This window comes from Antechinus flavipes, chromosome 5 (assembly GCF_016432865.1).
Source record: "Antechinus flavipes isolate AdamAnt ecotype Samford, QLD, Australia chromosome 5, AdamAnt_v2, whole genome shotgun sequence".
Lineage (NCBI taxonomy): Eukaryota > Metazoa > Chordata > Mammalia > Dasyuromorphia > Dasyuridae > Antechinus > Antechinus flavipes.
Window position 1 is genome coordinate 83584384 of NC_067402.1, and position 15113 is coordinate 83599496.

The window sequence follows — 15113 nt, forward strand, 5'->3', positions numbered from 1 at the left end:
TTTTTAAAGCAAAACGGTGTGATTTCGAGTTTGTAGAAAAATTGCACGCCCTAATCTTTTACTAAGAACAGGGCGGGGGGTGGGGGTGGGAGGAGAGGGGCGGGAAGAGGGGCTTGATGGAAAGAGAACGCCGACCTAACCTCACTTACGGCCACCAAAAAAAGGTCCAGGTTTTCAATTTCTTTGAAGAAACGCCTTATCTCGGTTGCGTGTGTATGTGTGTGGCCATAGTACACCCGTTGGGTGTATATACGCATAGAAATCCTTTTCAATCTGCTCATTATTTAAACCAATCTTCTGCAGAATCCTAACATTAAAAAGACCCGATTGCCTTGGGCACCCTACTCGGTTTGATGCTCGGAGAGTTGATTGCTAAACTTTTGGCTCACCACACCAGCAGAGAACTTGGGTCCGGATCTCGATTCTGCTACTTATTTGCTGTGTGACTTTGGGCAAGTGACTTCATCTCTCTGGGCCTCCTTTCCTCAGTTGAAGAATGAAGGATTGAGACTTTATGATTTCCAAGGTCTTTCCAACTTCAGATCTATGAATGGAGTCCAACCATGCACAACTGCCACTTCCGAAACCTTCTCACCGTAAAGGCCGGAGTGGAAACCAGTCGGCTGCATTCGGATGCTTCTCTGCTCGTTTTCTTTTCTTTCTGTGTTACTAACTCTTTTCCCCAACCCCCTTCCCAGCATTCGATTAAGGAAATCTCTTAGGACGGAGCAGAGAGAGCCTTTCCCTTTAACCTGGCCGGGGGTGGGGCAGAGAGTGAGTAGGAGGAAGGAGGGGAGACGAGGGTGGGACCCCGACACCAAAGACATTGACAGGTGTTCTGCCTGGCCAATCCTCGGGGCCGGACCAGAGCACCACCACCCCCAAGGGCTTCGTCTCTTCCTGAGCTGCCAATGAGCGACCGAGCTGAGCCTACAAGTGGGAAGAGTTGGGAGACTGGGTTCTTACTATCGCGGGAGCGACATTTTGCGGTGGTTACTTGAGGGGATTGAGTGAAAAGCCTCTTGGCTCTCTCGGACCGACCAGGTGCAGAAGAATTTGTGTCCTCCGGGGCTGTGCGAGTTGTGTGCCCGGGCGTACGGCGTCCTGGGGTGGGAGGGAGGGAGGGCTGTATTAGACAATGGTCATTCTGGTCTGATTTTCCAATAGCTTATTTTCTTATTAGAAAAATCGAGAGATTTTCACCATCACCCTAAGAATAAGACCATCCCAGCGCTGCCGCTATCACTTAAAAAAAAAAAAAAAGCAAAACAAAACAAAGAGAAAATCCCAAACGCTTCGAAAGATTAATATATATATATATATCTATATATCCAAAAAGAACTGATGGAAAAATCCAAAAATTTCCGGATCGATGCTCTTCTAGCAGTCGACCCCCCGAAAGCTGCTTCGGCACAGACTTCTCCGCTGGCTCTGGTCACGTCTCTCTCCGCTTCGGCGGCCACATCTGGCAATAGCAGCAGCAGCGGGGGAAGCAGCAGCGGCGGCGGCGGAGGCAGCAGTAGCAGCAGCAGCAGCTGCAGCCCCCCTTCCTCTGAGCACCACACCGGCAGCTCGGACTGCCTGAGGACGGAGAGCCCGTCCCCGCCTCGGATCCTCGCCGCCCACTGCGGGCTGGTGCCCAAGCCAGGTTTTCTGAGCAGCGGCAGCGGCGCCGCAGGCCATCACCACCACCACCCTAGTGCCGCTGCTGCAGCCGCTGCAGCGGCCGCAGCCGGAGGAATGGCCCTGGGGTTGCACCCAGCGCAGGGCGGAGCGGGGATCCCCACCCAAGCAGCTCTCTACGGTCATCCCATGTACAGCTATTCGGCCGCGGCGCTGGCCGGCCAGCACCCGGCTCTGTCTTACTCCTACTCCCAGGTGCAAGGGGCCCACCCCACCCACCCCGCAGATCCCATCAAACTCAGCGCCGGCACCTTCCAGCTCGACCAGTGGCTCAGGGCGTCCACTGCGGGCATGATCTTGCCCAAAATGCCCGATTTTAACTGTGAGTATCCAAGAGTGAACGGGACAATAGCGCGGGCCGGCTAGGGAAAAGGAGGATTAAGAGATGGGGGAAGCAGATGGGAAAGAAAAATCAGATCTTGGGGTGAGGGGAGAAATTGAAGTTAGACTCCGGGCATAATTACCCTATCTCATTCTTAATAAGATTCCAGAGAGACAGAGAATGAGTCTCGGAATAGTAAGGCCTGTGATAAACGTACCCAGATTATAGATACTCAGAGATATTCAAAACCAAGTCATTAAAATGGCAACCCAGTAGTTCTTTCTCTTCTTGTTGGTTGGTTGGTTTTTTCCTTGAAAAGTGAGAAAAGCATGTGAGACTCGAGTCTGTGATGATTAACTAACTAGGAGGAGCGCCCCGAAATAACATTAAGAAATTAAGGGTCTTAACTGTGTGGACTGGTATCCATGAAAAAAGGTTTCCTTGCCAAAGTGAGCCCCTACAGTGCATTCAGGCTTTTATGGAGGAAGCCCCTCAGTGATGGGATCCCAGGCCCTGAAGGACGGACAGGGCCCACACGTTTCCAAGTACTACAGGGACTCCTAGCTTTGGCCTTAAATTGCAGATGCTCGTCTAATTCTTAGGTGCTTTGGAGGGAAGGGAATGGTTGAGGAGGAGAAGTACTTTCATCTGACTGGGCCGGAAATAAATTTCTGGAGTGGAGACCATACTTTTCTTAACTCACCTAGATCCGCGGAAACAATTTGAGCAGCCTGTGCCAGCTGCGAGTCTGAGCCCCAGGGACTAAGCAAACAGCCCAGAGTTAGAGACCTGGGCAGTGGTGAAGGTCCCAGTCCTAGACTCCAAGCAGCTCGAACCTCGAGCCGCCACAGGCGCTGGTCTCTCCCCCTTCTAGGCCGAAGGAATCGACTGGATAGATTTTTTGGTTTTTAATCGCCTCTGCAGATCCGTTGCTCAGATGGCTAGTTTTCTGGCGGACATGGCAAAGTCTTAACCACTAGGGTGTAGGTTTACTTAGCCCCCTGCTAGAAGGATAGGAAGGTGTATACGTATTTATTTATTTTTTTTCCGGCGGCCGTACGCCTAAACAAAAAAGGTCCCATTGTTTTCTTCTGAATGGGCTTGTTTAGACTAGGGAGATGTAGACCTGAGGAAAAGAGGAAAAAAAAAACCTGAAAAGTAAAACGTGCCAGAATTCTGCCTTCTTTTCAGAGAAGCTTGATTGTAACTGAACTGAGAAGGGTAGTAATAATGAAGACTAGAGGGAAAAAAATCACAAGACAGTGAGAAAATCTCAACTGGGTTACTATTTGTTCACCGGACACTAGTCCCTTTTCCCCCTGGCTCTTTTAACAGGTTAGCTCCAAATGAGGTAATAAAACCGCTTTCTCCTACCACTTTTTCCTGCATGATCCCAAGCTTTTTAGTCTTTTGAGGAGGCAGCAGCCCTTTTTTGTTTCCTTTCCAAAAGCAAAAGAAGAGACAGTGAACTCCAAGAAATGGAAAAGAGCAGCCAGTTATGTTGGAAGCAGCAACCTTCAAATCCCCAAATGTCTAGCTCAATACCTTTTTTTTTTTTTTATTCGTACACCTTAAAAAAAAAATACTATGCAGCTCCTTTTCCTACATACGTTTCCCATTTGTACCCGTGTTTTCCTACATTGGAGATACTTTGTTGTTGGGGTGATAGTGATCGTGGTGAGGATTGATATCTTTCGTACACAACCACTAAGATCAGAAATTTTGGACCCTTGAGGGAGCTCTGAAGTTTTCGTTAAAATCTATATTAATGAGAGGTAAAAACCACTAATCAGGTAGTTTCTCTTCCAATTGGTTAGGGTAGGAGTATCTCTTTCAAACCTGTCTGGGAGTTTTTTTTGTTTTTTTGTTTTCCCCAGCATGGATTCTCCAACACTCCTTCTCCTATACCTCCATCTTTGGTCCCTAATGATCTAAATTAAATTTAAAAATAAAAGCATCCTCCCACTTTATGGTCAGAAAACACAGTTCAAATATAATCCTGAAAGCTAGTGAAGGGGTTGAAACTAATTCCACGAGATACTTCCTTCTTCGATTGTTGGAAACTTGTTTCGTTTACCCTAAGTAGCTTTTGTCATCCCCCATTCCATTGCAATTTCTCAAGTGGTCCCTTCGGAGACTCCACTTTAATTAAAGTTCTAATGTATTGTCAAGTTGGGAATTCGGAGCCTTGTGTAACTAAAGCGGGGGGCGTGGACCTTTTTAAATAAAGCAAATTGTCACTCCCGAGGGAGACTGAGCTCATCCCACCCCGATCCCCAGTCCTTTTTCTTTTCTTGCCTTTCTTTTCCCCCTTTTCTTTTATTGTCTACCACTTGTCGGGCTCCTGGGAAATCAAGGGGAGTCTCATTTTGAGGTCATAAAATTCCCTGTGATGTAACCGTGCGAAATTATGTAAATAAAACCGCTGTTTCAAATAGCCAGTTAAGCCTGTCAGCACCGACAAGTTGGGTCTTTAATTTGTGTAATGAGAGTTCAACAGAAAGGGTCTTTCTTTACATTCCCTTCCTGGGCCCATACACCTCTTTAATACTTAAAGAGGGGGGAAATGGATTTTATTTTTGATTGGGGGGAGGGGAGAGGGACGGAAACAGTGAACGTAACCGGGTAGTAGAGAGCCCAGAGCTTGATTTGGGAAGGCAGAGTTGCGTCCCCCAACTATTTTAAGTTTTCTCACGTCTGGATCTTTGCCCTATGGGATAAGAAAGGGTATGTATGTATGTGTTCTTGAGTAAACGTGATGGAGAATTAGGGAGTGACTTGTTTCTGTAGCTCCCTTCTGGCTCTTCAGAATATTCTCTCAAAGCCACCTGCAAGATGTCAGAACCCCCGGGCACAGAGAAATATGACTAAAGATTTGGCGATTTTTTTTTTTTTTTTAAGTCTCAGCCTTGACTCCCAATGGCTGAGAGCTGCTAGCAGGAAATAGCTTCAGGTGCTTAGAGAATGCGTAAAGAATGAGAGCAAGGAATGAAAGCACAGAAGAGGAGCTAGTCAGCCTTGTGCTCTCTGAGCTCGACGCCTGCCATGGAAGGCATTGGGAACCTGCATTGGAAGACTTAACTGAATATTTATTGCTTCGAGCATTGGTTGGTTTGGGGGAAGGAAGGAATCGAGTTCTTCTGAGACCCCTTATCACTTCCTTCTTCTATTGATTGTCCTCTGCCCCTCCCTACCTTGTTCTTTGTAGCCCAGGCACAGTCTAACCTTCTGGGGAAATGCCGGCGGCCCCGAACTGCCTTCACTAGCCAGCAGCTGTTGGAACTGGAACACCAATTCAAGCTCAACAAATATCTATCCCGTCCCAAGCGTTTCGAAGTGGCCACGTCGCTGATGCTCACTGAGACCCAGGTAGCCACTTCAGATTTTCCCAGTTCACTACCCTTCCTTCTACCTTAGCTCAGAGTTCTCTCAGGTGCCCTCTTCCCACTTCACTGCAGGCTCCCTTCCCTTCCAAAGCTCTTGCTTTTCCCCTAAATTTAGAGAGAGAGGGCTTCCTTTTAGGCTGTTACCCTGAATGGCAAGCACTCTCACATTTGGCTCTGTTCCTCTCCCACTCCGCTGAGTGAAAACGGAGGAGTCTGGAGGTCCTTTCTTCCTAAACTTAGTCAGCTGGCCCCTCTCTAATTGTACTGTCCTGAAATTTGCTTTCTCCTCCGGGGATGGGGGACTGAAGAAAAAGATGAAGTCTCAAGACTTGAAAGAGATGTTCTTGTTTAACATATATTGAATTGCTTGCCATCTAGGAGAGGGAATGAAGGAAGGGGGGAAACTTTGGAACACAAGGTTTTGCAAGGGTCAGTGTTAAAAAAAAAAAAACCTATCCATGCATATGTTTTGAAAATAAAAAGCTTCAATAAAAAAAAACAAAGAAAGATGTTCTAACAGAAGAGCTAATGGTGAGGTGGGGGGAGGAGGCGCGGATAACTAAGGGAAAGGAAAGGGTTGAGGGCCAAAGTCACCACAAGGCAGGTGTCTGATGGAAGAAAGATAGTTTGTCCCAGGTCAAGTTTTCAGTGAAACTGGATTGGGGGAGGGGAATGAAGGAAGGAGATGACGTGGGTCTGGTTCTAGCTATTAACAAGAGAGCTCTGAGGACTCAGGTTTGCTGTGGGGTAAGAAAGTTAAAGCCACAGCCACAAATCCTAAGTCACCTGGGAAGGAAGCTTTCCAAGAAAGGAAGTGGTAGGGAGAGCCCAAAGTGGCTCTGCTAACCCTGGGGCCTTCTGTTTCTATACTTCAGGTGAAAATCTGGTTCCAGAACAGGAGGATGAAATGGAAACGGAGCAAAAAAGCCAAGGAACAGGCTGCGCAGGAGGCTGAGAAGCAGAAGGGAGGGGCGGGGAAAGGTGGAGGAGCAGAGGAAAAGGAAGAAGACCTGCTGCTTCCCTCAGATAAGAGCAGCAGCCGCCGCCTGCGGGACTTGAGGGACAGTGACCCAGAGGAGGAAGAGGACGATGACGACGAGGAGGAAAGCCATTTCTCCTACAAAAACAATAATGCGGCTCACTCCTCCGATTGCTCCTCTGAGGACGACTCTCCGCACACAAGAACCGCAGGACCGGGGCATCAGCCCCCGTCCCAGTGAAGAGGCCCCTCGGCCTGCTGGGGTGGGGCAGTAGGAGAGAAGGGGCTAACTTCAATCTCCCAACTCCCCTTTCCCACAGAACGTCCTCCTCCGATTTCATTTGGACCTGGCCATATCAGGGACTTGGAAAGCTGATGCACTCCTTGCAATCAACAACCTGCAACCTTGATTTTTTTTTTTTTTTTGACCAGAAGGGAACGGGAGAGTGGGGGAGGGGGAAAGGAAGGATTGTTCTTTCCTTGACTACCTGCCTCATCCCTGCTTCGCAGTCCTCACCTCCACTTTCTCTCTCCTCCCCTTCCCTCGAGCTTTCCCCAAGGGATTGTAGCCCAGAGTTGGCTTGCCGGCGAATTGGTAAATCCAGCGGCTGTCACTGACAGATGGATGAAGATCTGGGGACTCCCCAACATTATACCCCCAGAACCTGAAAATCCGGGCAATTTTGGTCAGTTCCGGCTATAGAGCTTCTGCTGCTGTTGAAATGAACGAAAGAAGGAAACCTAGGGGAATGTTCAAACTTGAATCTTTTTGTTTTTTCCTTTGGCTTTTATTTAATTTTGTTGTGGTGGTTGAGTAAGTGGGGGGTGGGAGTGAGATGTTGAGGGGTCCCATAATACATCGGAGACTCTCTCATCTCTCCACCTAGTAGAGAAAACTTACCACACAGTGTTAAGTGACATTTAAAACTTGAACCGTGGAACCGCTGTTCTTTTGTTGAGTATTGAAAAATGTTTTGTGCTTATTATGTATCATGAGGGAAAAAAAACTTTATGTCATGAACGTTCAAACTGCTGGAAATCTCAAGACTGTACTGTCTTTATTTTTGTATATTGTATTTATAAAAAAAGATACCTCTACTTATGCATGCTAAATTATTATTTAGCTCCTCCCATCGTCCATGATGGAATGTAAAATAAATTGGTTTTATACTAGATCTGAGTGTAAATCTGGATTTTTTAAAAAAATAACTTGTGATCCAATTCAGTTCAACAAACTTATTAAGTGCCTCTTTTATTCTCAGCCAGAATTCCCAGATCAGACTTTCAACTTTTTTGTGTCATGGGTCTATGTTTCCACATGCCCTCATCTCAGCATAAAATATATATGCATATATATTAATAATAACTTTTTATTTTTAAAAAATATCTGCAAGGATAGTTTTCAACATTCACCCTTGCAATACCTTGTGTTCCATATTTTTCTTCCTCTCTCCCTTCCTCCCCCCTCACCTAGACAGCAAATAATCAATACATGTTAAATATTTGCCACAGAATATTTTAATAAAAATGAAATTTAATACATAATAGTTTACTAGATGATTTAAATTTTATAAAAGAGATTAAATGCATATTATTACAAAGGAAATCAAATATTTAAGAAGTTATCAGTATATTAAAATACAAAAAACAAGATTTCTGGCCCCAGGTTACAAACCTCCTCACTGGAGAAACAAAGATAAAACCACAACAGTAGTTTGGCCGTTTTATCAGTACTTGATCCAAACAAACACAGGGTCACAACTTCAGGCTTTATTGTGTAAAGTTCTTTTGTGTATTGAACTGGTGAGTGAGGGTGAGAAAAGGGTAGATGAAATCAGAATTGCAAACTAAGATGAGAGCTTAGAGATACATCCCAGAACTAAACTATGCTTCAGAGGAAATCCTTAGGCACTAGCTTACGTATCTACCTACCTTAGTTACCTTTCCGAAAGGGAAGTAAGCAATTTAGAGGTGTGCCGCATCTGATAATTAACTGACCTGGACAAGCCAAAGGAATTAAATATGGACCCAGAATGACTATCTATCTTTTTTTTTTTTTTAATCATATTTGAGTGTTTCTCTAGTCCTTTGAGTTTTTCAGAATTGTTTTAAAGTCACTTAAAGTAAACATCGGTATTATTTTTTTGTCCCTTTCGCGCTTTTCTGAAGATAATTATCCTCTATTAAGTTTATAATGTTTAATGGATTTTTCCTATCCCTTTGCACCTTTTCCTCCCTTTCCCTTTGCCTAGCTGTTAATAACTGGCTTCCAGCTCTGTGCAAATTTGCAGGCGAACAAACGTGAGGAGAGCCAGTCAAACTGCAGAAACATTTCACACTGGAGCTGCAATGGCTTTGGATTAATAAACCTCTGCAATGTGTCTCATCAATCACACAGGGGCTGCAGAAGGGCGGCTGGCCATGTGCTATGCACATGGAGGACAGGAACCCTGGATCAAAAAGCCTGTGGTTGCTATTGCAGCGGTTTTCAATCCAACCTACTGCCCCAAACTAGTGCCAGTTTGGAATCCCCAAGCAGAGTTGAGAGCAAGACCAGGAAAGAGCTGAGAAGCCTGAAAAGGGCTCAGTCTTCTTCACTCTACATGGGAGGAAGAGATCTAATGCAGAGCCCAGAATTCTGAGTCAGATCTGCTGTTTACTAGTTCTGCGACTGGGACAAGCTTCTGTCTCAGTCTGGGGCTTTATTTCCTCATCTGTATATTTAAAAAAAAAAAAAAATGAGTGAGTTGGACCTTAAATGAAGTTTTGACTACCCTTCCAGCCCGAAGGGATTCTGCTGTATGCAAACATCGGCCTCTTTTACAATCTGGAAGGGAAGGGAGGGGAGAAAATACAGGTGGCTTTCCTTCCTTTCTACGCACTTGAGTGTCCACCAGCTGCCACCTCCTAGCCTCCTCCGGGTTGATGAATGAGTTCAGAAGGGTTTGGTATTTCATTTGGGTGATTACAGGCCAGGCTAGCCCAACGGCTCATCTACCTGGCGAGATTAATATCCTCTGTGGCAGCTCATTATCACCCCGCGCTCCTTCTAGAAAACCAATCGCAGCCAAAGCAAAGGAGGCTCGAGGAGGGGTGGGGCGTTGGGAGAGCGAGGTGAGAAAGAGTGGGGAAAGAAAGCGCTATTGCACTGGCCTCGGGTCCAAAGGTGCTTTGAGGTAAAGTGGGCCGGCAGTTGCACTGATCTCAGGCCGGAAGAAGCTAAGCTGTTGGAAGTCTGGCGCGGTTCAGCAATTCCTAGCAGAGGGAGAAGTGCAGAAATCAACGCGCCGAGGGAGGGAAGGCTCTATATGAGTCTAGAAGTCTTTAGCGGGAGTTCCCCAGCCCCCTCCAAACACTCTCCGCAAAAACAAAATAAAACATCACAACGATATGTACTGTTTGTGTGTACACTCAAGCCCATATATCATTATAAATTTTGTAACGCCGGATGAAGGTGAACCTGAAGCAAAATCACATCTGGGGGGCGGCTATTTCTCACCCAGGCCTATCCCACCAGGGTTTCCCCTTCTGTAGATATGGCCACAGTATAAATGGCCAGGCCTCGGGAGGGAAGAGCAGCAGGGTGAGGCGGAGAGGTCAGCATCGGGAAAAGAAACCATTAATTATATCCCGCCCGAAGCCCGACGACCTTTGAGTTCTGGGCTTCTTTGAGATCCACTACTCCGCAGAAGGTACGATGCCCCTCTTTACCCTCTCCTTTACACCCCGATTTCCTTCTCCAACACGACCAGAGGGACCCACTGCGATATCATCCTTCTGGATTTTCTAGCGGCCCTTGGTGTTGGCCATTTCTCTTGAGGTGAAAGGCGACAAATCGACATTTCTTTTTAAAACGAGTCACCCCCCCAGACCCAGGTCCCAGATCCAGTTCTCACACCGCAGACTCCAAACCGAAAGGCCACATCCCGTGATCAGGGCCGAGCACTGGGTCGGGAGTTCTCGGGTTGGACTGCATTAGGAAAGGCGTGGGGCTAGGCCGGGCAGCCCCAGTGTCTCTAGCCAGCTGCTTAATCGCAGCGGAATTTATCTCGCTAATAAATTTAATGATCAATTCGTTCTTGTCACTGCAGCTCTTCCCCAAATCAATTATAGCAAATTTAAATATAATCACTGGCTCATCCTCACCCACTCGGGGCCACGACGAACAATTCATTCCAGCTAATGAATGACTGTGTGTCCCTGCTCTTCTCTGCCTCCCCCGCCGCCCTCCCCGGCTTTGTGCCCAGTGGGGGCTGGCTCGGCTGCAACTCTCTGGCGAATGGAACCGAGCTGAGCAAGGCCTGGGTGTCGGAAAACGGGGTGGCTCTCCACGATCTCTTGGGGTACCATAGCTTTTTCCTACCGAAGGGTCTGATTCCCAATACACCAAAAGCCGAATCTACGCAGCCCAAGCAAGACTCCTACCCTCCGCCTAAATTAATGCAATTATTAGGATAATTGATTTTCCATCTTCTTCCCCCAAGACAGATATCCCCAAAACCACGTAAGCAATTCCCTTTCTCCCATGCCAATAAAGAAGTTGTTGACCTGTTCCAAAGAAAGGGAGACCTTAAGGTGAATTCTGAGCTAAAACATACAACGATCTGCAAGCTTCCTTTAAGTCTGCCAATCCAAGGGGTCCGAGTCGAATTGTTCCCCGTCTTTTTTTTTTTTTTTTTTAACATCTTCATCAGTTACTGTACGGGCAAGCGAAATGGAGCTCTATTTGTCATCCCTTTGCCAAAAAGGCGGCTTCCCGAGTCTATCAACCTACAGTCCTGGAATCAGATCAAATGCAATAGACAATGATTGTCCGCCTACTCCGGTTCCCTCGGACTTTTCTAAGAACTGAGATCTTCTCTCTTGCCCTTCTTGGAAAGCTGGCCTCCCCTCCTCCCCCTTCTCTCTCTCTCCTTCCTCCATGATGCATCTTGCGTGTCTCTATAATATATTCGTTGAAATAAAGCCTTTAGTGCCAAATAAAGACCAACTTCTGCTCTCCTTCAAAATAAAAACAATACAGTCTCTACTCTCCCCCTCCCCTTTAAACAAAGATCTGGATATTCGTGGCATGTGGAACCCTAGGTCCCAGGTTGGGGAAAAGGAGAGTTATTGCTTATAATCGAGAAAACATACACAGCCCCTCTGCTTGCTTCAGGTGTCGCGAATCCAAATTGTAAACTGTGAAGTTTAAACTTGTTTACAAGAAGGAATCATGCATATTAGTTCAGTTTGGACCCTTCCCTGAACGCTCAACGAGGGGATACCCCAATATAAAGCCATCGGGTTAAATTTCTTCTTTGAAGACAAACAAGATTCTGTTAAGCAAAAAAGTGGTTCGATACTCAACCTTTTGGGGAGTGGGGAAGTGAGGAAGGGAGATGAAAAGCCAAATAAATCGCATTTCACACGTGATGGAGCTCTATCTCGACGTCAGGGAAGGAAGGGTTGCTTTCCCTAGAGGGATACTTTGTCGCTTCCTCCTTCTTTTCCGAAGTGCCTAGAAAATATCTGACGGGACTAGGCCGGAGTCCGGGGAGGGGGACAAAATCCGAGATCTAGACTTCTAGTCGAAGAATGGAATCAGTAGGCAGGGGGAGAAATCAAAATCACAACAAGGTTGGGGACCTTTCTACTGGAAAGTATATAACCTTCCTAAGCAAAGAAAATATTACTCTGAGTTCTTCCAAGTGGACAGCTCCCTGGTATTGAAGAAGATCAGAAGATCAGTAATTTAGGGATTGTAATACTTCGTGTGTGTGTTTGTGTGTGTGTGTTCTATCAACAACCAGGGGGAAATCACCTAGCAGGACATAGGCGCACTACTCCTGGGCTCTGTATCAAAGTCCTGCTGGTGTATTGTGTCTCCCTCAATAAAACTAATCCCTTTAAAGGTGTAACCTCTAACAAGAATGCTGCAGTGTTCCAGACTACAAGGGCAAATATGTTTTTCAGATTCTGTTTTTATGGTCGGATTAAAGTTTATTTTCCATAATAGGGCACCTAATAAAACTCATAAAGCTCTGTCAGTCCTCCAGCTGGTGGCCTCATTTAACACTTTCACTTCATAAATCATTTTACAACTTGCCAGGTGTTTCCAAAACTAGAAGCAACCAAAAAAAAAAAAAAGAAAAGAAAAGAAAAAAAAAAAAAAAAAAAAAGCCCATTAAAAACCCACCCCCACAAAACCTTAAACCTATTGCAAATCTGTCTATAGCTTTTCAAACCTAGTAAGAGACATAAACCATCGGTGTCCTACCCTTTCTGGGGTTGGATGTCGTGGGAGAAGGGTGGAGCCCTAATATGGGGGTGGTACTGGGAACTACACCTTGCTAGGCGCGATAACTACTCTCAGAGTCCAATCCTCCCTCCTGGCGGCTGTGTAATAAAAGGCTTTGAGTCGATTAGTGAGGAATCCATTACCGAAAGGAGAAGTAATCGGTTCCCCCTGGCCTAAAAAGTCAGTCGGGTCCCTCCCCGAGAGAGGAAAGGGGGATGGGGAGGGTGAAAGGTGGGCCAGAAAACTAGCTCAGATCTTTCCTCTTTATCTCTCCTGGGGCGAGAAGGCGGAACTGGGCAGGTCCACAGTCAGAAGGCCTCAGGGTTGGGACTGGACTACAGCTGGATCTTTGAGAGGAAGAAGGTGGGCACAGAAGGAGAGACATGGCGTGGAGAGGAAGGGACTTTGGGAGTGACTGAGGATGGGGGTGTCCTCTCTCCTCCTATTCCTGGGCAGGTATCTGTCCAGCTCCAGCCTGCACTCTTTCCTCCTGGACCGCCCTCCTCCTCACGTTACGCTCCTCCCCCGCCCACATCCCTACTCAGGAACTCTGAGTGAGTCCCTCGTTCCGCAGCCCCCAGCAGCTGGCTACTCCCCTCTTTCCTTCGACTAAAATGTATACAAGGTGCGAGACAATGCCTCTGTCCTTTTAAGCAAACGTTTCGTCCTGAGGCCGGGGGAGGACAAAGGGTACCCTCTCCTAAGTTGCCTCAGCTGGAGAGTGGGGGAAGGGAAAAGAAAGGGGTAACTGGAGAGGCGTGGGAGGGGGCGCTGGGAACCCGGGGACAGAGTGTATGCGTATGCTGGGGGGGGGGGGGGGTTTGAGGGAGGGCGGCAAAGGTGGCAATAACTGAGGCGGCTGCCGGTTTACCCAGCTGGGAACTGGAACAAAGGCTTCTAGGAGGCTTATCTCTCCCCAGGCTGGGCCCGGAACAGAGGAGGGGTAGCCAAACCCCCGGCCCCTGGAACGAATCTGTGTCAATGGGGGCGATCCACCTGGGCGCCGGGGTCAGACGGAGGGCGCGCCTGGAGACCACAGGGACCCAGAGGTCACTCCCTTTAGGATGGTGAGTGGGGAACAGGTTGGAGGAGAAAAAGATGCTGCAGCCAGTTGGAGCGATGGGACTGTGGCCTTAGGTCTTCTTCCGGGGAAGTGGAGTGAGGTGAAGAATGAGGGGTAGATAACCTGGGAGAATAAGCCACAATTGTCCTTGCGTCTGAAAAAGCAAATAGTGGAGATCCTAATTATGGTCTATTCGATATTACTGTATTCGACACAACCCTCCTTACTAGACCATGAACTCAAAGGCAAGGCCCTTGAAAATCTTAACTTTCGATTTCATACAGGCTCTAGCATCCTTCCTTCTCTGTCTCTGTCTCTGTCTCTGTCTCTGTCTCTCTGTCTCTCTCTCTCTCTGTCTCTCTCTCTCTCTCTCTCTCTCTCTCTCTCTCTCTCTTCTCTCTCTCTCTCTCTCTCTCTCTCTTCCTCTCCCCCACCCTTTCTCCACCCCCATTTATTTTTGTTTTGTTTTGTTTGTCCAGACAGGTGATTTCACAAGTGTAGAAATTCTCTCCACTGGAGAAAATCTTTACACATCACCAATTTATAATCTTAGAGAATCCTCTTGGCCACTGAGTGGTTAAATAACTTGTCCACAGTAATTCAGTTAAGAGGAATCAAATGGAGGAGAAGGCTTTCTAACGAGAAGGCTTTTCCAATTCTTAAAAAAAAAAATGGTCAAAAGACTCCTGAGGGACGTCCATGGACTTCTGAGGGGTCTGTGAGATAAATTTTCATAATAGGACAAAGATATTTTAATTTATAAAAATAGAAAATATGGATAGATATAACCCACATAAACAAAAGCTCTTGAGAAAGGGAGGTTCTAAATAGTTCTTAAGAGTACAATGGATGTCTTCAGTCCCAAATGTTTTCAAACCACTGAACAATACTAAGGTTTTTCTTATTGGGTTCATGGTAGACCCTTAATAAATGTTTCTATAGTTGAAAATAGGTGGGACGTTGTCTTGCTTTTGTGCTTTTCCTCTCCTCCCCCTTTTCTTGAATGGTTTTTAAATTTTAATTTTTAATTAAAATTTTTAAAAATTTCAGATCCTCATTTTCTTCTTCTCTCCCCTCATCTCTCTGCATGTCCTGGCACCCTAGCACAGTACATGTATACTAGTTATTATCATTATTAGTTCATACCCAATTAGGTTTCCTAAGTCATCAAATATTTATTAAATGTTGACTACATGCTATGTACTATGCTAGGATGTCAGGAATACATAGAAAAGCAGAAACACTTCTCTCCTTTAAAGCTCACAATCTAATGATGTAGACAATAGGAAAATAAGGAAGCATGCATATTCAAAACATGAGTAGAATGGAAAGCATTATCATTGGGGAAGCTACTAGTAATTTTCCCTTTCTCTCATTCGAAAAAGAAATCTGAAATATAG

The 15113-nt window shown here is 46.3% G+C and overlaps 1 protein-coding gene across 1 annotated transcript; it reads left to right on the plus strand.

The window, feature by feature from the left end:
- The first annotated feature begins 922 nt into the window (after window positions 1–922).
- Window positions 923–7545, plus strand: MNX1 (motor neuron and pancreas homeobox 1). Its single transcript, XM_052001729.1, has 3 exons — window positions 923–2005; window positions 5214–5374; window positions 6267–7545. The coding sequence occupies exons 1-3, from the start codon at window positions 1345–1347 to the stop codon at window positions 6609–6611; spliced, it is 1167 nt and encodes a 388-aa protein (XP_051857689.1). The 5' UTR covers window positions 923–1344; the 3' UTR covers window positions 6612–7545.
- Window positions 7546–15113: the final 7568 nt, after the last annotated feature.

Excerpts from the sequence above, each read along its gene's own strand:
- MNX1 (XM_052001729.1), top strand. The coding sequence starts at position 1,345 with ATGGAAAAATCCAAAAATTTCCGGATCGATGCTCTTCTAGCAGTCGAC. Across the intron at positions 2,006-5,213 it reads CAAAATGCCCGATTTTAACT|CCCAGGCACAGTCTAACCTT; the intron begins GTGAGTATCCAA and ends TGTTCTTTGTAG. Across the intron at positions 5,375-6,266 it reads TGATGCTCACTGAGACCCAG|GTGAAAATCTGGTTCCAGAA; the intron begins GTAGCCACTTCA and ends TCTATACTTCAG.